The 27,718-nt window shown below is 44.8% G+C and overlaps 1 protein-coding gene across 1 annotated transcript in view; it reads right to left on the reverse strand.

Moving 5' to 3' along the window:
- The window catches only part of ADCY9 (adenylate cyclase 9), a 211,588-nt gene that overhangs the window by 39,124 nt on the left and 144,746 nt on the right, over positions 1-27,718 (reverse strand). The window contains exon 2 of the mRNA XM_082260632.1: positions 18,050-18,240. Coding sequence (XP_082116758.1) covers positions 18,050-18,240 — 191 coding nt within the window. The remainder of the gene's footprint in view (positions 1-18,049; positions 18,241-27,718) is intronic.

Here is a 27,718-nt window from a genome sequence, read left to right on the forward strand (position 1 = left end):
GTCATTCACTACATGTAGGCGTGTGCACACATACTGCTCCACCATGTTGGTAAAATGCTGCCTCCTGCTAAGACGTTCCATCTGAGCTGCTGGTGCTGCTGTTTGTTGTGGCGTGCTGACAAAGCTTTTCCACATTTCGGCCATGCTAACCCTGCCTTCTGAGGTGCTGGCGGTGCCCTGGTTGCGTTGGCGACCTCCTCCTCCTCCTCCTCTGCCTTGTGCTTCCACTGTGGCCCCGCTGTCAGATGGGAATGCCAGCAGCATGGCGTCTACCAGCGTGCGCTTGTACTCGCGCATCTTGCGATCGCGCTCCAGTGAGTGAATTAAGGACGGTACGTTGTCCTTGTAACGGGGATCCAGCAGCGTGGCCACCCAGTAATCAGCACAAGTTAGAATGTGGGCAACTCGGCGGTCGTTGTGGAGACACTGCAGCATGTAATCGCTCATGTGTGCCAGGCTGCCCAGAGGCAACGAAAGGCTGTCCTCTGTGGGAGGTGTATCGTCCGTGTCCTCTGTATCCCCCCAGCCACGCACCAGTGATGGCCATGAGCTGGCCTGGGTGCCACCCTGCTGTGAACATGGTTCCATCTCCTCCTCCAGCTCCTCCTCCTCCTCATCCTCCTCATCCTCCAGAACTGTGCCCCTGCTGGACAATTGCGTCCCTGGCGTTTGCGTGTGCAGGAACCCACCCTCGGAGCCCCTTGCGAATGACTGCCCTGAAAGCCTTGGAAATGTTACCTCTTCATCCTCCTCCTCCTCCTCATCCTGTGCCACATCCTCTTCCATCATCGCCCGAAGATAGTTAAGCTGAGAACGGCGTCATTGCCACTGGCCATGTTGGTGGAGTACTCAAAACAGCGCAACAAGGCACACAGGTCTCGCATGGAGGCCCAGTTATTGGTGGTGAAGTGGTGCTGTTCCGCAGAGCGACTCACGCGTGCGTGCTGCAGCTGAAACTCCACTATGGCCTGCTGCTGCTCGCACAGTCTTTCCAGCATGTGCAAGGTGGAGTTCCACCTTGTGGGCACGTCACATATGAGGCGGTGAGCGGGAAGGCCGAAGTTACGCTGCAGCGCTGCCAGGCGAGCAGCAGCAGGGTGAGAACGCCGAAAGTGCGCACAAACGGCCCGCACTTTCTGCAGCAGCTCTGACATATCGGGGTAGTTTTTAAGGAACCTCTGCACCACCAAATTCAGCACATGCGCCAGGCAAGGGATGTGCGTCAAACCGGCTAGGCCCAGAGCTGCTATGAGATTTCGCCCGTTATCGCACACCACCAGGCCGGGCTTGAGGCTCGCTGGCAGCAACCACTCATTTGTCTGCTGTTCCATGCTCCTCCACAACTCCTGCGCGGTGTGTGGTTTGTCCCCCAAACAGGCAAGTTGTAAAACTGCCTGCTGTCGTTTACCCCTGGCCGTGCTGAAGTTGGTGGTGAAGGTGTTACGCTGTCCGGATGAGGAGGCGGTAGAGGATGAGGAAGCGGAGTAGGAGGAGTTAGGAACAGGAGGCAAACTGAAGCGCCCTGCAATCCTCGGTGGTGGAAGGACATGCGCCAAATTGCTATCCGCCTCAGGCCCATCCGCCACTGCATTTACCCAGTGTGCCGTTAGGGAGATATAACGCCCCTGACCGTGCTTACTGGTCCACGTATCCGTAGTTAGGTGGACCTTGGCACAGATGGCGTTGCGCAGTGCACACCTGATATTTTCCCCCACTTGGTTGTGCAGGGAAGGGATGGCTTGCCTGGAAAAGTAGTGGCGGCTGGGCACGACGTACTGTGGGACAGCCACCGACATAAGGTTTTTAAAACTGTGCGTCTCCACCAGACGGAATGACAGCATTTCAAAGGCCAATAATTTTGAAATGCTGGCATTCAGGGCCAGGGATCGCGGGTGGGTAGGGGGGTACTTCCTCTTCCTCTCAAGTGTTTGGGAGATGGAAAGCTGAACGCTTCCACGGGACATTGTGGAGATGGTTGTTGGTGACCCAGGTGGTGGTGTTGCTGACAGATCGTCTGTTTGCGGGGTGGCAGGTGCCGGTATCACTACAGATGTGGCTGGAGCGGCCGAGACTGCAGCAGAAGAGGAAGCAGGATGAGCCAGAGACGTTTCTTGGTTTTGAAGGTGTGTACTCCACTGCAGCTCGTGCTTTGCACTTAGATGCCTGATCATGCAGGTTGTGCTCAGGTTGAGAAGGTTTATGCCTCGCTTCAAGCTCTGATTGCACAGGGTGCAAACCACTCGTGTCCTGTCATCAGCACATTTTCTAAAGAACTTCCACGCTAGAAAACTCCTTTGAGCTGACTTTGGTGCGCTCGTTCCCTTGCTGCGTTGGGCAGTAGCGGGCGTAGTGTCTAGGGCACGGCCGCTCCGCTTCTGCACCCTGCTCCCTCTTCTGCTGTGCTGGTGGCTCTGTGCGACCACCGCCTCTTCCTCCAAACTACTCAGGTCACCTGCATGACGTTCATTCCATGTGGGGTCGAGGACCTCATCGTCCTCCACATCATCTTCCACCCAGTCTTCACCCCTGCCCTCCTTGTCGGTCTCCACAATGCTGAACGCCGCAGCAGTTGGCACCTGCGTTTCGTCATCATCGGAGACGTGCTGCGATGATCCTTGCATGTACTCATCTTGAGAAATAAGTGGTTGGGCATCGCTGCACTCAATCTCTTCCACTTCTGGGGCAGGGCTAGGTGGATGGCCCTGGGAAACCCTGCTGACAGAGTCCTCAAAAAGAATAAGAGACTGCTGTATGGCTTGGGGCTCAGACTGCTGGCCTGATTTGCAAGGGGGTGAGGTGAAAGACGGTTGGACATTGGCTGCAGGTGCCAACTCTGACCTTTCTGCAGTAGACTGGGTGGGAGACAATGTGAAGGAACTGGAGGCACTGTCAGCAGCAAACCAATCTACTATCGCCTCAACTTGTTCTGGCCTCATCACTTCTAGGGGCGTTTGATGCCCTACCAAATACTGATGCAGGTTCTGTCGCCTACTCACACTTGAGGAAGGTGTTTCACTTGTGCGTGTAGCTGGCACAGATCGACCACGTCCTCTCCTTGCAACAGGAGCTCTACCAGCAGCACCACGACCCAGGCCACGGCCCTTATTTGACGGTCTCCTCATATTTCTGTAATTTAAGATCTTGCCCTAGAAAGGTTTTTATTGAATAGCGGAATAGGAAATATGATCCAAAAAAGTGTATGTATCTCGCACGTACAAAACCACACTAGGCCCCAATTACTATTGTTTCTACCCCTAAAAGGATGGATGAGGAGTAGGAGGAGTATGGAACAGACAGCACCCTCAAATCTTCAGAAGTATGAGATGAACCCCAAAAACTTGGAAAGGTGGATCTCACACGTACCGACACAGACTATCCCGCAATTCAATTGATCCTCAAAGGTTTTTATTGAATAGCGGAATAGGAAATATGATCAAAAAAAGTGTATGTATCTCGCACGTACACAACCACACTAGGCCCCAATTACTATTGTTTGTACCCCTAAAAGGCTAGATGAGGAGTAGGGGGAGTATGGAACAGGCAGCACCCTCAAACCTTCAGAAGTATGAGATGAACCCCAACAACTTGGAAAGGTGGATCTCTCTCACACGTACCAACACAGACTATCCCCCAATTTAACTGATCCCCAAAGGTTTTTGATTAAATAGCGGAATAGAAAATATGATCCAAAAAAAGTGTATGTATATCACACGTACACAACCACACTAGGCCCCAATTACTATTGTTTGTACCCCTAAAAGGCTAGATGAGGAGTAGGGGGGGTATGGAACAGGCAGCACCCTCAAACCTTCAGAAGTATGAGATGAACCCCAACAACTTGGAAAGGTGGATCTCTCTCACACGTACCAACACAGACTATCCCCCAATTTAACTGATCCCCAAAGGTTTTTGATTAAATAGCGGAATAGAAAATATGATCCAAAAAAAGTGTATGTATATCACACGTACACAACCACACTAGGCCCCAATTACTATTGTTTGTACCCCTAAAAGGCTAGGAGTAGGGGGAGTATGGAACAGGCAGCACCCTCAAACCTTCAGAAGTATGAGATGAACCCCAACAACTTGGAAAGGTGGATCTCTCTCACACGTACCAACACAGACTATCCCCCAATTTAACTGATCCCCAAAGGTTTTTGATTAAATAGCGGAATAGAAAATATGATCCAAAAAAAGTGTATGTATATCACACGTACACAACCACACTAGGCCCCAATTACTATTGTTTGTACCCCTAAAAGGCTAGATGAGGAGTAGGGGGAGTATGGAACAGGCAGCACCCTCAAACCTTCAGAAGTATGAGATGAACCCCAACAACTTGGAAAGGTGGATCTCTCTCACACGTACCAACACAGACTATCCCCCAATTTAACTGATCCCCAAAGGTTTTTGATTAAATAGCGGAATAGAAAATATGATCCAAAAAAAGTGTATGTATATCACACGTACACAACCACACTAGGCCCCAATTACTATTGTTTGTACCCCTAAAAGGCTAGATGAGGAGTAGGGGGGGTATGGAACAGGCAGCACCCTCAAACCTTCAGAAGTATGAGATGAACCCCAACAACTTGGAAAGGTGGATCTCTCTCACACGTACCAACACAGACTATCCCCCAATTTAACTGATCCCCAAAGGTTTTTGATTAAATAGCGGAATAGAAAATATGATCCAAAAAAAGTGTATGTATATCACACGTACACAACCACACTAGGCCCCAATTACTATTGTTTGTACCCCTAAAAGGCTAGATGAGGAGTAGGGGGGGTATGGAACAGGCAGCACCCTCAAATCTTCAGAAGTATGAGATGAACCCCAAAAACTTGGAAAGGTGGATCTCTCTCACACGTACCAACACAGACTATCCCCCAATTTAACTGATCCCCAAAGGTTTTTGATTAAATAGCGGAATAGAAAATATGATCCAAAAAAAGTGTATGTATATCACACGTACACAACCACACTAGGCCCCAATTACTATTGTTTGTACCCCTAAAAGGCTAGATGAGGAGTAGGGGGGGTATGGAACAGGCAGCACCCTCAAACCTTCAGAAGTATGAGATGAACCCCAACAACTTGGAAAGGTGGATCTCTCTCACACGTACCAACACAGACTATCCCCCAATTTAACTGATCCCCAAAGGTTTTTGATTAAATAGCGGAATAGAAAATATGATCCAAAAAAAGTGTATGTATATCACACGTACACAACCACACTAGGCCCCAATTACTATTGTTTGTACCCCTAAAAGGCTAGATGAGGAGTAGGGGGGGTATGGAACAGGCAGCACCCTCAAACCTTCAGAAGTATGAGATGAACCCCAACAACTTGGAAAGGTGGATCTCTCTCACACGTACCAACACAGACTATCCCCCAATTTAACTGATCCCCAAAGGTTTTTGATTAAATAGCGGAATAGAAAATATGATCCAAAAAAAGTGTATGTATATCACACGTACACAACCACACTGGGCCCCAATTACTATTGTTTGTACCCCTAAAAGGCTAGATGAGGAGTAGGGGGAGTATGGAACAGGCAGCACCCTCAAACCTTCAGAAGTATGAGATGAACCCCAACAACTTGGAAAGGTGGATCTCTCTCACACGTACCAACACAGACTATCCCCCAATTTAACTGATCCCCAAAGGTTTTTGATTAAATAGCGGAATAGAAAATATGATCCAAAAAAAGTGTATGTATATCACACGTACACAACCACACTAGGCCCCAATTACTATTGTTTGTACCCCTAAAAGGCTAGGAGTAGGGGGAGTATGGAACAGGCAGCACCCTCAAACCTTCAGAAGTATGAGATGAACCCCAACAACTTGGAAAGGTGGATCTCTCTCACACGTACCAACACAGACTATGCCCCAATTTAACTGATCCCCAAAGGTTTTTGATTAAATAGCGGAATAGAAAATATGATCCAAAAAAAGTGTATGTATATCACACGTACACAACCACACTAGGCCCCAATTACTATTGTTTGTACCCCTAAAAGGCTAGATGAGGAGTAGGGGGGGTATGGAACAGGCAGCACCCTCAAACCTTCAGAAGTATGAGATGAACCCCAACAACTTGGAAAGGTGGATCTCTCTCACACGTACCAACACAGACTATCCCCCAATTTAACTGATCCCCAAAGGTTTTTGATTAAATAGCGGAATAGAAAATATGATCCAAAAAAAGTGTATGTATATCACACGTACACAACCACACTAGGCCCCAATTACTATTGTTTGTACCCCTAAAAGGCTAGGAGTAGGGGGAGTATGGAACAGGCAGCACCCTCAAACCTTCAGAAGTATGAGATGAACCCCAACAACTTGGAAAGGTGGATCTCTCTCACACGTACCAACACAGACTATCCCCCAATTTAACTGATCCCCAAAGGTTTTTGATTAAATAGCGGAATAGAAAATATGATCCAAAAAAAGTGTATGTATATCACACGTACACAACCACACTAGGCCCCAATTACTATTGTTTGTACCCCTAAAAGGCTAGATGAGGAGTAGGGGGAGTATGGAACAGGCAGCACCCTCAAACCTTCAGAAGTATGAGATGAACCCCAACAACTTGGAAAGGTGGATCTCTCTCACACGTACCAACACAGACTATCCCCCAATTTAACTGATCCCCAAAGGTTTTTGATTAAATAGCGGAATAGAAAATATGATCCAAAAAAAGTGTATGTATATCACACGTACACAACCACACTAGGCCCCAATTACTATTGTTTGTACCCCTAAAAGGCTAGGAGTAGGGGGAGTATGGAACAGGCAGCACCCTCAAACCTTCAGAAGTATGAGATGAACCCCAACAACTTGGAAAGGTGGATCTCTCTCACACGTACCAACACAGACTATCCCCCAATTTAACTGATCCCCAAAGGTTTTTGATTAAATAGCGGAATAGAAAATATGATCCAAAAAAAGTGTATGTATATCACACGTACACAACCACACTAGGCCCCAATTACTATTGTTTGTACCCCTAAAAGGCTAGATGAGGAGTAGGGGGGGTATGGAACAGGCAGCACCCTCAAACCTTCAGAAGTATGAGATGAACCCCAACAACTTGGAAAGGTGGATCTCTCTCACACGTACCAACACAGACTATCCCCCAATTTAACTGATCCCCAAAGGTTTTTGATTAAATAGTGGAATAGAAAATATGATCCAAAAAAAGTGTATGTATATCACACGTACACAACCACACTAGGCCCCAATTACTATTGTTTGTACCCCTAAAAGGCTAGATGAGGAGTAGGGGGAGTATGGAACAGGCAGCACCCTCAAACCTTCAGAAGTATGAGATGAACCCCAACAACTTGGAAAGGTGGATCTCTCTCACACGTACCAACACAGACTATCCCCCAATTTAACTGATCCCCAAAGGTTTTTGATTAAATAGCGGAATAGAAAATATGATCCAAAAAAAGTGTATGTATATCACACGTACACAACCACACTAGGCCCCAATTACTATTGTTTGTACCCCTAAAAGGCTAGGAGTAGGGGGAGTATGGAACAGGCAGCACCCTCAAACCTTCAGAAGTATGAGATGAACCCCAACAACTTGGAAAGGTGGATCTCTCTCACACGTACCAACACAGACTATCCCCCAATTTAACTGATCCCCAAAGGTTTTTGATTAAATAGCGGAATAGAAAATATGATCCAAAAAAAGTGTATGTATATCACACGTACACAACCACACTAGGCCCCAATTACTATTGTTTGTACCCCTAAAAGGCTAGATGAGGAGTAGGGGGGGTATGGAACAGGCAGCACCCTCAAACCTTCAGAAGTATGAGATGAACCCCAACAACTTGGAAAGGTGGATCTCTCTCACACGTACCAACACAGACTATCCCCCAATTTAACTGATCCCCAAAGGTTTTTGATTAAATAGCGGAATAGAAAATATGATCCAAAAAAAGTGTATGTATATCACACGTACACAACCACACTAGGCCCCAATTACTATTGTTTGTACCCCTAAAAGGCTAGGAGTAGGGGGAGTATGGAACAGGCAGCACCCTCAAACCTTCAGAAGTATGAGATGAACCCCAACAACTTGGAAAGGTGGATCTCTCTCACACGTACCAACACAGACTATCCCCCAATTTAACTGATCCCCAAAGGTTTTTGATTAAATAGCGGAATAGAAAATATGATCCAAAAAAAGTGTATGTATATCACACGTACACAACCACACTAGGCCCCAATTACTATTGTTTGTACCCCTAAAAGGCTAGATGAGGAGTAGGGGGAGTATGGAACAGGCAGCACCCTCAAACCTTCAGAAGTATGAGATGAACCCCAACAACTTGGAAAGGTGGATCTCTCTCACACGTACCAACACAGACTATCCCCCAATTTAACTGATCCCCAAAGGTTTTTGATTAAATAGCGGAATAGAAAATATGATCCAAAAAAAGTGTATGTATATCACACGTACACAACCACACTAGGCCCCAATTACTATTGTTTGTACCCCTAAAAGGCTAGATGAGGAGTAGGGGGGGTATGGAACAGGCAGCACCCTCAAACCTTCAGAAGTATGAGATGAACCCCAACAACTTGGAAAGGTGGATCTCTCTCACACGTACCAACACAGACTATCCCCCAATTTAACTGATCCCCAAAGGTTTTTGATTAAATAGCGGAATAGAAAATATGATCCAAAAAAAGTGTATGTATATCACACGTACACAACCACACTAGGCCCCAATTACTATTGTTTGTACCCCTAAAAGGCTAGATGAGGAGTAGGGGGGGTATGGAACAGGCAGCACCCTCAAATCTTCAGAAGTATGAGATGAACCCCAAAAACTTGGAAAGGTGGATCTCTCTCACACGTACCAACACAGACTATCCCCCAATTTAACTGATCCCCAAAGGTTTTTGATTAAATAGCGGAATAGAAAATATGATCCAAAAAAAGTGTATGTATATCACACGTACACAACCACACTAGGCCCCAATTACTATTGTTTGTACCCCTAAAAGGCTAGATGAGGAGTAGGGGGGGTATGGAACAGGCAGCACCCTCAAACCTTCAGAAGTATGAGATGAACCCCAACAACTTGGAAAGGTGGATCTCTCTCACACGTACCAACACAGACTATCCCCCAATTTAACTGATCCCCAAAGGTTTTTGATTAAATAGCGGAATAGAAAATATGATCCAAAAAAAGTGTATGTATATCACACGTACACAACCACACTAGGCCCCAATTACTATTGTTTGTACCCCTAAAAGGCTAGATGAGGAGTAGGGGGGGTATGGAACAGGCAGCACCCTCAAACCTTCAGAAGTATGAGATGAACCCCAACAACTTAGAAAGGTGGATCTCTCTCACACGTACCAACACAGACTATCCCCCAATTTAACTGATCCCCAAAGGTTTTTGATTAAATAGCGGAATAGAAAATATGATCCAAAAAAAGTGTATGTATATCACACGTACACAACCACACTGGGCCCCAATTACTATTGTTTGTACCCCTAAAAGGCTAGATGAGGAGTAGGGGGAGTATGGAACAGGCAGCACCCTCAAACCTTCAGAAGTATGAGATGAACCCCAACAACTTGGAAAGGTGGATCTCTCTCACACGTACCAACACAGACTATCCCCCAATTTAACTGATCCCCAAAGGTTTTTGATTAAATAGCGGAATAGAAAATATGATCCAAAAAAAGTGTATGTATATCACACGTACACAACCACACTAGGCCCCAATTACTATTGTTTGTACCCCTAAAAGGCTAGATGAGGAGTAGGGGGGGTATGGAACAGGCAGCACCCTCAAACCTTCAGAAGTATGAGATGAACCCCAACAACTTGGAAAGGTGGATCTCTCTCACACGTACCAACACAGACTATCCCCCAATTTAACTGATCCCCAAAGGTTTTTGATTAAATAGCGGAATAGAAAATATGATCCAAAAAAAGTGTATGTATATCACACGTACACAACCACACTAGGCCCCAATTACTATTGTTTGTACCCCTAAAAGGCTAGGAGTAGGGGGAGTATGGAACAGGCAGCACCCTCAAACCTTCAGAAGTATGAGATGAACCCCAACAACTTGGAAAGGTGGATCTCTCTCACACGTACCAACACAGACTATCCCCCAATTTAACTGATCCCCAAAGGTTTTTGATTAAATAGCGGAATAGAAAATATGATCCAAAAAAAGTGTATGTATATCACACGTACACAACCACACTAGGCCCCAATTACTATTGTTTGTACCCCTAAAAGGCTAGATGAGGAGTAGGGGGAGTATGGAACAGGCAGCACCCTCAAACCTTCAGAAGTATGAGATGAACCCCAACAACTTGGAAAGGTGGATCTCTCTCACACGTACCAACACAGACTATCCCCCAATTTAACTGATCCCCAAAGGTTTTTGATTAAATAGCGGAATAGAAAATATGATCCAAAAAAAGTGTATGTATATCACACGTACACAACCACACTAGGCCCCAATTACTATTGTTTGTACCCCTAAAAGGCTAGATGAGGAGTAGGGGGGGTATGGAACAGGCAGCACCCTCAAACCTTCAGAAGTATGAGATGAACCCCAACAACTTGGAAAGGTGGATCTCTCTCACACGTACCAACACAGACTATCCCCCAATTTAACTGATCCCCAAAGGTTTTTGATTAAATAGCGGAATAGAAAATATGATCCAAAAAAAGTGTATGTATATCACACGTACACAACCACACTAGGCCCCAATTACTATTGTTTGTACCCCTAAAAGGCTAGATGAGGAGTAGGGGGGGTATGGAACAGGCAGCACCCTCAAATCTTCAGAAGTATGAGATGAACCCCAAAAACTTGGAAAGGTGGATCTCTCTCACACGTACCAACACAGACTATCCCCCAATTTAACTGATCCCCAAAGGTTTTTGATTAAATAGCGGAATAGAAAATATGATCCAAAAAAAGTGTATGTATATCACACGTACACAACCACACTAGGCCCCAATTACTATTGTTTGTACCCCTAAAAGGCTAGATGAGGAGTAGGGGGGGTATGGAACAGGCAGCACCCTCAAACCTTCAGAAGTATGAGATGAACCCCAACAACTTGGAAAGGTGGATCTCTCTCACACGTACCAACACAGACTATCCCCCAATTTAACTGATCCCCAAAGGTTTTTGATTAAATAGCGGAATAGAAAATATGATCCAAAAAAAGTGTATGTATATCACACGTACACAACCACACTAGGCCCCAATTACTATTGTTTGTACCCCTAAAAGGCTAGATGAGGAGTAGGGGGGGTATGGAACAGGCAGCACCCTCAAACCTTCAGAAGTATGAGATGAACCCCAACAACTTGGAAAGGTGGATCTCTCTCACACGTACCAACACAGACTATCCCCCAATTTAACTGATCCCCAAAGGTTTTTGATTAAATAGCGGAATAGAAAATATGATCCAAAAAAAGTGTATGTATATCACACGTACACAACCACACTGGGCCCCAATTACTATTGTTTGTACCCCTAAAAGGCTAGATGAGGAGTAGGGGGAGTATGGAACAGGCAGCACCCTCAAACCTTCAGAAGTATGAGATGAACCCCAACAACTTGGAAAGGTGGATCTCTCTCACACGTACCAACACAGACTATCCCCCAATTTAACTGATCCCCAAAGGTTTTTGATTAAATAGCGGAATAGAAAATATGATCCAAAAAAAGTGTATGTATATCACACGTACACAACCACACTAGGCCCCAATTACTATTGTTTGTACCCCTAAAAGGCTAGATGAGGAGTAGGGGGGGTATGGAACAGGCAGCACCCTCAAATCTTCAGAAGTATGAGATGAACCCCAAAAACTTGGAAAGGTGGATCTCTCTCACACGTACCAACACAGACTATCCCCCAATTTAACTGATCCCCAAAGGTTTTTGATTAAATAGCGGAATAGAAAATATGATCCAAAAAAAGTGTATGTATATCACACGTACACAACCACACTAGGCCCCAATTACTATTGTTTGTACCCCTAAAAGGCTAGATGAGGAGTAGGGGGGGTATGGAACAGGCAGCACCCTCAAACCTTCAGAAGTATGAGATGAACCCCAACAACTTGGAAAGGTGGATCTCTCTCACACGTACCAACACAGACTATCCCCCAATTTAACTGATCCCCAAAGGTTTTTGATTAAATAGCGGAATAGAAAATATGATCCAAAAAAAGTGTATGTATATCACACGTACACAACCACACTAGGCCCCAATTACTATTGTTTGTACCCCTAAAAGGCTAGATGAGGAGTAGGGGGGGTATGGAACAGGCAGCACCCTCAAACCTTCAGAAGTATGAGATGAACCCCAACAACTTGGAAAGGTGGATCTCTCTCACACGTACCAACACAGACTATCCCCCAATTTAACTGATCCCCAAAGGTTTTTGATTAAATAGCGGAATAGAAAATATGATCCAAAAAAAGTGTATGTATATCACACGTACACAACCACACTAGGCCCCAATTACTATTGTTTGTACCCCTAAAAGGCTAGATGAGGAGTAGGGGGGGTATGGAACAGGCAGCACCCTCAAATCTTCAGAAGTATGAGATGAACCCCAAAAACTTGGAAAGGTGGATCTCTCTCACACGTACCAACACAGACTATCCCCCAATTTAACTGATCCCCAAAGGTTTTTGATTAAATAGCGGAATAGAAAATATGATCCAAAAAAAGTGTATGTATATCACACGTACACAACCACACTAGGCCCCAATTACTATTGTTTGTACCCCTAAAAGGCTGGATGAGGAGTAGGGGGGGTATGGAACAGGCAGCACCCTCAAACCTTCAGAAGTATGAGATGAACCCCAACAACTTGGAAAGGTGGATCTCTCTCACACGTACCAACACAGACTATCCCCCAATTTAACTGATCCCCAAAGGTTTTTGATTAAATAGCGGAATAGAAAATATGATCCAAAAAAAGTGTATGTATATCACACGTACACAACCACACTAGGCCCCAATTACTATTGTTTGTACCCCTAAAAGGCTAGATGAGGAGTAGGGGGGGTATGGAACAGGCAGCACCCTCAAACCTTCAGAAGTATGAGATGAACCCCAACAACTTGGAAAGGTGGATCTCTCTCACACGTACCAACACAGACTATCCCCCAATTTAACTGATCCCCAAAGGTTTTTGATTAAATAGCGGAATAGAAAATATGATCCAAAAAAAGTGTATGTATATCACACGTACACAACCACACTGGGCCCCAATTACTATTGTTTGTACCCCTAAAAGGCTAGATGAGGAGTAGGGGGAGTATGGAACAGGCAGCACCCTCAAACCTTCAGAAGTATGAGATGAACCCCAACAACTTGGAAAGGTGGATCTCTCTCACACGTACCAACACAGACTATCCCCCAATTTAACTGATCCCCAAAGGTTTTTGATTAAATAGCGGAATAGAAAATATGATCCAAAAAAAGTGTATGTATATCACACGTACACAACCACACTGGGCCCCAATTACTATTGTTTGTACCCCTAAAAGGCTAGATGAGGAGTAGGGGGAGTATGGAACAGGCAGCACCCTCAAACCTTCAGAAGTATGAGATGAACCCCAACAACTTGGAAAGGTGGATCTCTCTCACACGTACCAACACAGACTATCCCCCAATTTAACTGATCCCCAAAGGTTTTTGATTAAATAGCGGAATAGAAAATATGATCCAAAAAAAGTGTATGTATATCACACGTACACAACCACACTAGGCCCCAATTACTATTGTTTGTACCCCTAAAAGGCTAGATGAGGAGTAGGGGGGGTATGGAACAGGCAGCACCCTCAAACCTTCAGAAGTATGAGATGAACCCCAACAACTTGGAAAGGTGGATCTCTCTCACACGTACCAACACAGACTATCCCCCAATTTAACTGATCCCCAAAGGTTTTTGATTAAATAGCGGAATAGAAAATATGATCCAAAAAAAGTGTAGGTATATCACACGTACACAACCACACTAGGCCCCAATTACTATTGTTTGTACCCCTAAAAGGCTAGGAGTAGGGGGAGTATGGAACAGGCAGCACCCTCAAACCTTCAGAAGTATGAGATGAACCCCAACAACTTGGAAAGGTGGATCTCTCTCACACGTACCAACACAGACTATCCCCCAATTTAACTGATCCCCAAAGGTTTTTGATTAAATAGCGGAATAGAAAATATGATCCAAAAAAAGTGTATGTATATCACACGTACACAACCACACTAGGCCCCAATTACTATTGTTTGTACCCCTAAAAGGCTAGATGAGGAGTAGGGGGAGTATGGAACAGGCAGCACCCTCAAATCTTCAGAAGTATGAGATGAACCCCAACAACTTGGAAAGGTGGATCTCTCTCACACGTACCAACACAGACTATCCCCCAATTTAACTGATCCCCAAAGGTTTTTGATTAAATAGCGGAATAGAAAATATGATCCAAAAAAAGTGTATGTATATCACACGTACACAACCACACTAGGCCCCAATTACTATTGTTTGTACCCCTAAAAGGCTAGATGAGGAGTAGGGGGGGTATGGAACAGGCAGCACCCTCAAACCTTCAGAAGTATGAGATGAACCCCAACAACTTGGAAAGGTGGATCTCTCTCACACGTACCAACACAGACTATCCCCCAATTTAACTGATCCCCAAAGGTTTTTGATTAAATAGCGGAATAGAAAATATGATCCAAAAAAAGTGTATGTATATCACACGTACACAACCACACTAGGCCCCAATTACTATTGTTTGTACCCCTAAAAGGCTAGATGAGGAGTAGGGGGAGTATGGAACAGGCAGCACCCTCAAATCTTCAGAAGTATGAGATTGTGTTCACTGTACCCCACAAAGATTGAGTTCACTGCACCCCACAATGATTGTGTTCACTGCACCCCACAAAGATTGTGTTCACTGCACCTCACAAAGATTGTGTTCACTGTACCCCCCAAAGATTGTGTTCACTGCACCCCACAAAGATTCTGTTCACTGTACCCCACAAAGATTGTGTTCACTGCACCCTAAAAGGATGTTGTTCACTGCACCCCACAAAGATTGTGTTCACTGCACCCTAAAAGGATGTTGTTCACTGCACCCCAAAAAGATTGTGTTCACTGTACCCCCCCAAAGATTGTGTTCACTGCACCCCACAAAGATTGTGTTCACTGCACCCCAAAAAGATTGTGTTCACTGTACCCCCCAAAGATTGTGTTCACTGCACCCCAAAAAGATTGTGTTCACTGTACCCCCCAAAGATTGTGTTCACTGCACCCCACAAAGATTCTGTTCACTGTACCCCACAAAGATTGTGTTCACTGCACCCCAAAAAGATTGTGTTCACTGTACCCCCCAAAGATTGTGTTCACTGCACCCCACAAAGATTCTGTTCACTGCACCCCACAAAGGATTTTGTTCACTGCACCCCAAAAAGATTGTGTTCACTGCACCCCAAAAAGGATTTTGATCACTGCACCCCAAAAAGGATGTTGTTCACTGCACCCCAAAAATGATTTTGTTCACTCCACCCCAAAAAGATTGTGTTCACTGCACCCCACAAAGATTGTGTTCACTGCACCCCAAAAAGATTGTGTTCACTGTACCCCCCAAAGATTGTGTTCACTGCACCCCACAAAGATTCTGTTCACTGTACCCCACAAAGATTGTGTTCACTGCACCCCAAAAAGATTGTGTTCACTGCACCCCAAAAAGGATGTTGTTCACTGCACCCCAAAAAGGATGTTGTTCACTCCACCCCAAAAAGATTGTGTTCACTGCACCCCACAAAGATTGTGTTCACTGCACCCCAAAAAGATTGTGTTCACTGCACCCCAAAAATGATTTTGTTCACTGCACCCCAAAAAGGATTTTGTTCACTGCACCCCAAAAAGGATGTTGTTCACTCCACCCCAAAAAGATTGTGTTCACTGCACCCCAAAAAGATTGTGTTCACTGCACCCCACAAAGGATTTTGTTCACTGCACCCCAAAAAGATTGTGTTCACTGCACCCCAAAAAGGATGTTGTTCACTGCACCCCAAAAAGGATTTTGTTCACTGCACCCCAAAAAGATTGTGTTCACTGCACCCCACAAAGGATTTTGTTCACTGCACCCCACAAAGATTGTGTTCACTGCACACCAAAAAGGATTGTGTTCACTGCACCCCAAAAAGATTTTGTTCACTGCACCCCAAAAAGATTGTGTTCACTGCAGCCCAAAAAGATTGTGTTCACTGCAGCCCAAAAAGATTGTGTTCACTGCAGCCCAAAAAGATTGTGTTCACTGCAGCTCACACACAGAAAAATGGATGTGGATCACTGACACCTGCCTATCTCCAATCCCACACCACACAGCAATATCGATTGTAGTTTGTAGAACACAGTTTCCCTAAAATTCAGCAGACTCTGTCCCTAACAGGATTGAGAAGAGATCGTAGATCAGGATTGAGTGCAGATTCACCCCACCCCCCACACAGCAATATCGATTGTAGTTTGTAGAAGACACTGACCCTATAATTCAGCAGACTCTATCCCTAAAATGCCTACAACTCGCCCTGCCTAAACACTCCGACCTGTCCCTCAATTCTATCCGGACACAAATGGTTTTTTCCTGCCTATCTTTCCCTAATCAGCAGCCAGCACATTGATGTGTGCTCTGTCCCTTAGCTAAGCAGCAGAATGACGCTGCTGCGGCGGCTGCCTCAAACTTATAAAGACTTGGTCACATGCTTCAGACGGCCAATCACAGCTACTAAGACATTTGCAGGCATGGCTGGGATGGCTTAAGGCACACCAGTTAAACGATTGTTGATTGGCTGTTGAAAGCCCGCCATGAAAAGAGCGCCAAAGCATGCAAAACCCGGAAATAAAACGACCGAACACGGATTTTTACCCGAACATACAGTAAAGTGTCCGTGTCCGTGTTCGGGTAAAAAAAATCCAATTATTCGGTACGAACACGAATAATACAGTCCGTGTTCGCTCAACACTATCAGGGACTTCTTTTGCATGTCTTTTGCGCATAGGGCAGCCCACTAAAATGAATAGGCTGCCCTACACACGAAGCATGGGGACACGCGAAAATGCAAGAGCATTCTCTGCCACACCTACATGGTGCGGACGGAGCCTTAGCCTACGTTCACATTTGCGCGTGTGTCGCAAATGTGACAAAAATTATGCGCTTTTCCGACACACACGCAGCAATGAGCTGTTCTTTAGCAGATGCGCATCCGCCAACATGTGCACCAAAGTGCATGGTGCTGCAGCACCATGCATTTTGGTGCAGTAAAATTTAGAAAAAAGGGTCAGGGACTTCTTTTTCACATTTCTCGTGTATATAGCAGTCCATTGATGGGCCGCCCTACATGTAACGTGTGTCTGCATGGTGAGATCAGAGCCTTAAGCCCCATACACACGATCAGATTATCAAACGATCTGTCGTCCGTTTTTTGTGGCATGCTGGTCTGATGTGGAAAGTGAAGAGGTCATTTTCATACGAATTTTCCCGTACGACAGAATTCTACTTCAGAAGTGATGTCATGTGTTGGATTGCTTTGTATGTGTTCTGTTGTCTCTGAGCATGCCTAGTCTTGCTCTTAAGATTTTTTTCCGTCGAAATCTGTACTAATGAGACGAAAATCGGACGTTGTTTTGATGGACGACAAAAATTATATAGCCTGCATATCAGGATTTTTGCAGCCAAAAAGTCGGAGTTGGCTGTCGAAAGCACCGAAAATCGGCAAATCGGTCGTCGGACGAATTTTTCCTACAGATTTTCTTATCGTGTGTACGGGCCTTTAGACACATAACGGAAACAGTCATAGTCAGATCAGGTTGTTTGTAGGAACAGAGGCACATATTACAGGCTTCCTTTTTTTTTTAGTTTTTCTTTTCTTTAAAGCTCAATATGCAAGATCCAGGCTTTGTTCCTGAATGGGAATTACACGCGTCAGTGTAGTGTCATTTACCTTAAGTCTTTCCATGTGCGTGCAATGAAGAAGAGAGTCACTGGCACTGTCTGAGAGGAGGGTCCCGCCACCGTGCGGAGTCTGTGAGCCACTGCCAGGGTCTGATCCCTCCTGTAATGGAAGCAAAGTCTGGGAACAGCTGCAGCTTGGGACACGCGGCCTCCGTCCTGAGATCAGGAAAGTCTTCAGGCCTGCAAGAAACAATCACAATTCATTAGTGAGCAAAGCATTGCAGACAAATGGAAGGACTATCAATTACAGTACATAGTGATAATATGACATCTGAACCAAGATATAAGGGGTGGTGAGAGCTGCATGCGTCACACGATTCACATTTGTTGCTTTCTCATAACATTTTGAAGTTAGTTTTTATATTTTGGAAACATTTGCTCATTGTACTGTCTATTTCCCCAACTCAGGGAACTGTTAGGTTGCAACATTCCTAGAGGGCCTGTGTTATTTCTTTGTAATAAGAGGATCTCCAAGGGTCTTCTTGTTTGTATAGAGTTGGGAAAGGATTGATCCTCTGTCATCTTTTTATTGTTCACATTTCCCTTCCATCCTGTCCTTGTGACACCTCAAGAATGGACAGGAAATTCTACATTTGACAGTCAGGGTCCATACTGTGAGATCTCCATTTATCTTCTTTTGCAGAGACGACTGCCAATGGTGAATTACCACAACAGTGAAAACTTTCAATAGTAGGATTACCCCTCTGTCTGTGCCAGTGGCAACATTCAATGGTGGGATTTCTCCTCTGTGCCAGCGACAACTGTCTAAAGTGGGATTACCTTTGTGTCTGTGCCAGTGACAACTGTCAATAGTGGGACTACCTTCTGTCTGTGCCAGCGACAAGTTTACCTCTTACTCTTTGTGCCAGCTATAACTGTCAATGGTGGAATTAGCCCTCTGTCTATGCCAGTGACAACAGACAGTGGTGGGATTTCTCCTCTGTGCCAGCGACAACTGTCTATAGTGGGATTACCTTTCTGTCTGTGCCAGTGACAACTGTCAATAGTTGGACTACCTTCTGTCTGTGCCAGCGACAACTGGTAATGGCGGGGTTAACTCCCACTGTATGTGCCAGTGACAGCTGTCAATGGTAGGAATACTCCTCACTGTCTGTTCCACTAACGGTTATTTTTCGGACCTAATGTAAAAATAAAAAAAAACTTAACATAATGTAATATTCTCCCCTAAAACTAAAATAAAAATAACATTTCAGGTGGTGACTACCTATATACACACTGCATGCTTCTCAAAGTTCTACAAGATCTACTTCTCAATATGTGATAAAATGCTGGTAGGTTGCCTATTCTGGTGTCAGGATAAAAATTACACTTGTAGCACTGCCCCCTATGGGACTGCTGAGAAATACACTTTCTGGATTCCCCTGGGTTACCCTTAGAAACTGATAGCAGACAAAAAGCATTGAAAGTCCTTGGTTCAGTCAATAATCAATCCAAGGGGTGTTGTTTTTTTGGGGGGTTTTATTATTTAGAACTGGGATAGGAGAAGGGATGAGTGGGATACTCCAACTATGAACTATGCATAATCTTGAGGACAACTAGCTGTAGTGTGCGGCAAGGCCACTGCTTCACCTTGCCACTGAAGTGAAGATAGTTTAGAAAGTTCCTGTTTTAAATCATTCTCTTTAGGGTTCTAACTCTGCACCCCCTTTACTTTCACTGCCTGTGTGTGCTGACACCTGTCCACTGACTCTATCTACTGGAGTGGTCCTCTTCCTGGGCAGATGCCTTGGCAAGCTTCCCTGTACTCAAGGACACTGTTTTTTCAGAGTTGCTCTGCTGTCTACTCCACCAGTCAGCTTTGCTGGCCCTCCGGATTCAGCACCACACTCCTGGTCCATAAGGCCGACCACCTGTGACCACCATCCACAGCAAACAGGAGGAGAGACAGCCATCACCCTCTTCCTGGGACCTGGCTTCCTGCCCAAAGACGCCCTGCCGCATGTGCCCTTGGCTTTTATAACATATCCCAGGATGCACCACTGTCTGTGCCAACCCACTCGGACAGTTACAAAGCCTGTGTGTCACTGGCTGGGTTTCCTCCACTGTCCAACAGGCTCCCCTATTGGACACAGTGGGGACACTCCCTCAGATCAGATGAATCACACATGGACACATGCAACAGGCCTGACTAGAAATCCTGCTCCCCTGATAAGCAGACAGAGCAACTAGGTTTTACCTGGTAACTCTCCTGATAAGCAGGCAGAGCAAACTACACTCCCTACCTAGCACCTATCTAAGAGGGTGCTACACACTGAAGGACATTTCTTGTGATCCTCACAAATACGCCAGCCATTCTTTTGGCTCAGACCAATGTATAACAGTTATAGAAGTAATTGAGGATTATTGTGTCACTTTAAAGAGATTTTCTTGCAAAACCATTAATTTCAACAAAAATCTTCTTATAAGATTATGAGGTCTATGCATGAATGTTTTCACACATGATTTTACTCATGTAGACATCGGAAAGCCCTGAGACATCTGCTGGGTGCCACCATCTTAAATGTGATTTCAGCAGTCCCAGTCGACTCAGAGCTATCACTCAAGTGACACTCTATAGAAGCCTTTCTTAACCAGAGTTCAATGGAATCCTGGGGTTTCTCCAGAAGTTGCTAGGGGTTTGTTGAGCTGTGGCCAAGTGACCTCCCATCTGATGGTGCTTTCATAGACACAGGTCCATCACCTTTTGGCAGAGCCAGTAGAATCACACCAATAAGCTTTAACGCTGTCTGTAAGGGTGGCATTCTACCAAACACTGCAAGGAGTCATTCTCTCCACTAACCACCAATGTAAGGGGCATTGTTAAATGACCCCCAATAGACCAATTTTAGCAGGGGTTCCTTGATACATGGCAATTGTTTCAAGGGTTCCTCTAGGGCAGGTGTCTCCAAACTTACTAAGCAAAGGGCCAGTTTACAGTCCTTCAGGCTGTGGCCAATGGGAGTAGAAAAAGACCCGGCACATCATTGGTTTTAATGGGAGGAAAAGTGGCCAATTGTTGCTATCAATGAGAAGAATAGTGCCCCATTCATGGTGTCAGTAGTTGGAATGGTGCTCCTTCTCTGGTCCCAGTTGGTGGAATAGTGTGCCAAGGGCCAGATAAAGGCAAGCAAAGGGCCACATCCGTACCCCAGGCTGCAGTTTGGAGACCACTGCTTTAGGGGAAAATGGTATTTGTCTTGGTATGCTGATGCCTTAAGAGTTCCCTTCACAGGAACTAAGGGGCCAAGCCCAACCACTGAAAAATAACTGAACAACATAATCCCCCCTCCATCAAATGATTTGGACCAGTGCACAAAGCAAGGTCCATAAAAGACATGGATGAGCGAGTTTGGGGTGGAAGAACTTGACTGGCCTGCATAGAGTCCTGGCCTCAACCTGACAGAACACCTTTAGGATGACTTAGAGTAGGGACTGCGAGCCAGGCCTCCTCGTCCAACATCAGTGCCTGACTTCACAATTAGGCTTCTGGAAGAATGGTCGAACATTCCCATAGACACACTCCTAAACCTTGTGGACAGCCTTCCCAGAAGAGTTAAAGCTGTTATATCTACAAAGGGTGGGCTAGCTCGATAATGAACCCTACGGACTAAGACTGGGATGCCATTAAAGTTCATGTGCGTGTACAGGCAGACATTTCAATACTTTGACAATACAGTAAACCCCCGCTCCATCGCGGTTCAGTTTTTGCGGTCCCGGTAATTCGCGTTTTTTTTTGTAATGTTATTTTACTATATAAATCATTAGAAATGAAATATTTTTGTGTTTTCCATAGCTCTTGCTATGTCAGTACAGTGACAGTAAAAAAAACATGCCTACAATGCATTTTAATAGGGTTTTTCTATTTTGCGGATTTTCACTTTTCGCGGCTGGGTCCGGAACGTAACCCCCGCAATGGAGGGGGATTTACTGTATAGTGTATGTATAATAAAAGGAGCTACAGCTGCTGGACTCACCTCCTCTCTGGCCCTGCCCTCATCCCCTACCTACAGACTCATCCATTCAGTTATCTTCTTCTGGGTCGAATGAAGCCCAGAGTCATTTATCCCACCTCATAGGAACGCTGAAAGTGGTGCTATGTCTTTACAAGACACTGATCTTTGTAGCATTCAGAATCCACCCACCACTAAAGCATGAAACGGACTTAGTCTAGTATGTCAAGACGTGTTCTGGTGTGCTTCAAAAGTGGGGGGGAGGGGGGGTAATGAGCCTCAGACGGGCTTTAAGTCGTGACCTATGCTGCCCAGCCAAATCTGAAATAATTTTTTGGTTGGAGTTAATCTTCACATTACAAAGTCAATATAAGAATGTTCAGTCCATAGATAGCAAATCTTAAAAAAAAGAAACTTCCGTGCGACATAAGATAAAGACAGTGGTTCTTTCTAGGAACATTGATTAAAGCTTCACTGGTAATAAATTATTCTCAATATAATAACCACTAACCCAATAAAGAACATTTTATTTGTACATTTGGCGCCTTTCCCATCCTCAAAAAAATACAGTGCAGACTAGATCAATCTGTGCAATCGATTGCAGCATGCATTTGTTAGCTGGAGCTTGTACATAAATATACTCTCTGATCGGGAAGGCTTTCTATGTGCAAGTATTTTTTCATCTGATCATTATGAGCAGATCAGTAAAAACGTCCATTTGTGTGGGGGCATTTGTGAGTTGCTTCGCGTTTTAAAGTGTTACTAAAAATGGCAGCAGGATGAAGAGTGGCACAAGGTGAACTTCGGCTGCTAGGAAGACTCTATAGACTAGTCGTTTTTTTTTTTTTTTTTTTTAATTACATACACAATGCAATAATTAGAGAGAGGAAATTTAGTTTTTGGTAGGTAGGGCGAAGCTCCGTCCAGAATTTAAAACACTTTGGCTTTAGATACACGTTAAATAAATTCTGAGTTTTAAAATCAAAATTCTGGGATTAAAAATCAGAATCCTGTGTTTTAAAGTTAGAACTATGGGATTAAAAGTCAAAATTCTAAGTTTCAAAGTCAGAATTCTGAAATTAAAAATTCAGATTTTTAATCTCAGAATTCTAACTTTGAATTGAAACTCAGAATGCTGACTTTGAAACTGACTTGTAGCCCAGGTTCACACTGCAGGAAGCGCAGCAAATCCTGGGATGTTCCCGCACCGCACCGAAATCGAACGGCGTTTATGTGATCCGCATCGAGTGTCAAAGGTAAATTAATGACACCCCGAAACAGCTCCAAAAACGCAGTGCGCTTGCCAGAATTGGATCGTATGGGTGCGAATACCCATTCAATCTGAAAAAGGGTGTCCTTCACCATTTTTGGGTGGATGCAGTGCGATTTGAACCATGCAAAATGAATGGCTCAAATCGCACCACACAGACAGCGCATATGATTTGCACAGGAATGCGGTGCAATTCCTGTGTGACTCACAGGCGGTGTCCTGCACCACGCAAGTGTGAACCCAGGCTCAATCTCAGAATGCTGACTTTTGTTCTCAGAATGCTGACTTTTATTCTCAGAATGCTGACTTTTAATCTCAGAATGCTGACTTTTATTCTCAGAATGCTGACTTTTATTCTCAGAATGCTGACTTTTAATCTCAGAATGCTGACTTTTATTCTCAGAATGCTGACTTTTATTCTCAGAATGCTGACTTTTAATCTCAGAATGCTGACTTTGAAACTCAGAATTCTGATTTTGCAATCCATAATTAATGGATTATTGCTGCCTGCATCCCTACCGCGGAGATTTACCCCTTTGTTTGTCCTGGTGAACATTTGTCAATGGAGACCATTATGAATAGGAAGTGGAGGGACATTTACAATTTTACAAGTGTTTCTGAAACAGGAATAAACAGGAATTCTTCCCACGGGGACAGTGACATCAGTCTAAGTGAGGACTTTCCTATGTTTCTAAAGTATATATATATATATATATATATATATATATATAAATTAATGCTTAAAAATTTGTGCACTTACAACCCCCTAAAAATTACTCATGCCACATTTGATGTTTCTCCCAGCAAGACCCATTATAAAAAAATAGAAAAAAAAAAAAGGGCCTAGTTAACCTTGTCAATATTGTCATGTGCTAAAAATTACCAGCTTATACAGCAAGCAGGTCACTGTTATGTGCTGGTGGTGGGGCACTGCCATCACTGTTGTGTGCCAGTGATGAGGCACTGTTTATTTATTTATTTTTTTTAACTTTATTTATATGTCATTTCATTCATTTCTATGCACCACAGTGGGTGAGCTTCTAAGTGTTGCAGTAAAATTAAGCATGTCAGCTTTTGTTCGCAACATACTGCAACCCAATTCAAGGCAGCATTATAGTGTGAACAGGCACATAGAAAACAATTGTTTTCTGCGTGCACTTGCAGTGACTGACATTAATCAAGTGCAGAAAAAATGGCATTCATTGTAAATTGTGGGGAAAAAAAAAGAAAAGTAGACTGTACAGAAAACATAAATAGAGAAGTTTGGCTTTTTCTTTAAATCATACTTACCTAGGTGGATGCAGTGTCGGTCTGATGCTGCATCTGTCCCTCGCCAGCCCTAAGGCTGAGAACCAAGCGATCAAACACCACTGATCGCTCGGTTCTCTGAGCTCCATGGGCAGAGAGCTGGTGACTATCAGTCACCCATCTCTGCTCTGCCCCCTCCCCCCACTGGAGCAATGGGTTGTGGAGGGGGTGGGAGCGGCCAGCTTAGGCTCTCAGCAGCTTGCTGAGATGCTAAGCCGGGTTCTGGTCCAGGCATGTTGGTGGATCCCGACTTTATTGTCACAGTCTTCCCAGAGCCTGGACCAGCTCTGTGACATCAGCCGACATGGAAACTAGCTCTGGCTGCTCTTCTCATTTAGGATAGTGTGCAAGAAATAAACCAAACCGTTTAGCTACCAGAAGCCTGTCTAAAGATTATTTTTCCTTTACTGGCTTCAGTAAACACCAAAAGAGGGATAATTCACTATATTACTAAAAGTATTGGAATGCCTGCCTTTACACGCACATGAACTTTAATGGTACCTCAGTCTTACTCTGTAGGGTTCAATATTGAGTTTGCCCACCCTTTGCAGCTATAACAGCTTCAACTCCTCTGGGAAGGCTGTCCACAAGGTTTAGGAGTGTGTCTATGGGAATGTTTGCCCATTCCAGAAGCCCATTCGTGAGGTCAGGCACTGATGTTGGAGAGAAGGTATTCTATCGGGTTGATGTCTGGACTCTGTTCAGTCCAGTCAAGTTCCTCCACCCCACTCATCCATGTCTTTATGGATCTTGCTTTGTGCACTTGGCCAAATCATTTGGTGGAGGGGGGATTATGGTGTGGGTTTGTTTTTCAGGGGTTGGGCTTGGCCCCTTAGTTCTATTGAAGGGAACTCTTAAGGCGTCAGAATACCAAGACATTTTGGACAATTTCATGCTCCCAACTTTGTGGGAACAGTTTGGGGATGGCCCCTTCCTGTTCCAACATGACTGCGCACAAAGCAAGGTCCATAAAGACATGGATGAGCGAGTTTGGGGTGGAGGAACTTGACTGGCCTGCACAGAGTCCTGACTTAGAGCACAGACTGCGAGCCAGGCTTTCTCTACAATACTTTTGGTAATATAGTGTATGTTCAGGGGCCCAAAGGACCACACAATAAGTGCTAAAGGGCTACAGATTGAGCACAATAGGGGCCTTATATTTTTTTTCCAATCCTTATCTCGTTGAGAAATTGTCTGCTTTTTCGACCAAACCGATGACAGTTCCACCGCTATCATGGATCATTTTACACCTGAGTAAAGTAACGTCAAAAAAGTTACTAACAAAGAACAAGACTCGCTGAACCCTGCACTGCTATTTCCATATATAAACATTTCTTAGAAAAGAGGGAGGCCTGGTTTACAACACTGAAAGCTTTCTTAATCCAGCAGCTGCACACCAAAGGCAGCCCCGCTCATGATGAGTGCGTGCATGTGAGGCACGAAATGGCCCAGGAGCAGCTGGGCATGGGGTGATGACAGCGCACTTGTGTGAAGAGAACGGCAGGTGGCAGCATACAATACATTTTTAACAGCGTAATTCCTGCGACTGGGTAGAGATTTATATAAGAGCGTTAAGGATTAAAAAGTTTCCCTGTAAAAAGGGAAAAAATATATATTTCTTAATAATGATGATTTTGTCATCTACTGTACATACTTTAAACATGTCCTCTATTTATAAAGGATCATCATTAGAGGCTGGTGTGGGAACGCACGGATTAAAGCAATTCCACCCAAAAGTGGAACTTCTGCTCATTTGCTTACTCCCCCCCTCCAGTGCCACATTTGGCACCTTTTAGTGGAGAGGGGGGAACGGGTACCTGTTTTAGACAGGTACCCTTCCCCACTTCCCGGGAGATGGCGCCGCGGCGCTGTCCCTCGGAAGTTTGGCCCCCTTCTCCTTCCCCCCGCCGCCAAACCAATCCAAATGCGCAGTACACTTCACGCATGCGCAGCAGGGACCCGCCCATGAAACTGGAAGGCTTCACTGCAGGGTTCCCTTACCGGCAATGGTGGTGGCAGCACTCGACAGCCGATGGAAACATCGGCTGCGGTGCTGACAACGCTGGACTCCAGGACAGGTAAGTGTCCTAATATTAAAAGTCAGCAGCTACTGTATGTGTAGCTGCTGACTTTTATTTTTGGAGGGGGAGGCTGGAACACCGCTTTAAATAGCGTGGTACAGCAACACACAGTTACACCCAATGACACACTGCGATGCTATTCATTTTGAATATCGCAAATAAACACTAAGGCATGGGTCTCCAAACCTTCTAAACAAAGACCCAGTTTATTGTCCTTCAGACTTCAGGGGGCCGGTCTATGGCCAGTGGTAGTGGGAATTTTCCTGGCATCAGAGGGAGTAAACATTGCCACATTTGCTATTAGGTGCATAAAGATGTGCCCCATCATTGGTACCATTGGGAAAAATAGTGCCACATCATTAGTATCATAGGGAGAAATAGTGCCACATCATTAGTTTCATAGGGAGAAATAGTGCCCCATCATTGGTATCATTGAGAGGAATAGTGCCCCATCATTGGTATCGTTGGGAGGAATAGTGACCCATCATTGGTATCATTGGGAGGAATAGTGCCCCATCATTGGTATCATTGGGAGAAATAGTGCCCCATCATTGGGAGGAATAGTGCCCCATCATTGGTGTCAGTGGGAGACATTGTGCTTCATTGCTGGTGTCAGTTGGTAGAATAGTGTCTTGTATCAGTGGGAGGAGTAGTGTCCCAAAGGCAGATAAAGGCAGGCAAAGGCAGGCAAAGGGCCGCATTCGGCCCCAGGGCTGCAGTTTAGAGACCACTACATTAAAGCAACACACATGCATTGCAATGCACGGCAACACATCATAGTGTGTTGCAGCAAACATTTTGTGATGTGTTCCATTTTTGGGACATTTAGATGTGTTGGAACAAATAAAAGTGGGCCTTAAAGATCAAATTTAAATGAATCCTTAGGGCACATGTCAGTATTACCAAATCTGATTATTAGTGTCAATATTAATAAAAAAAAAAACTACTTTCTTATCATGAATTAACAAAAACCCAATCACCAGCTCTCAGCCCAGGCAACCTAGATCACATGGTTCCTGTCTACCAATCATTACGGCAGGCAGTCAATC

The sequence above is a fragment of the Pelophylax lessonae genome, assembly GCF_965119305.1.
Source record: "Pelophylax lessonae genome assembly, chromosome: 6".
Classification (NCBI taxonomy): Eukaryota; Metazoa; Chordata; class Amphibia; order Anura; family Ranidae; genus Pelophylax; species Pelophylax lessonae.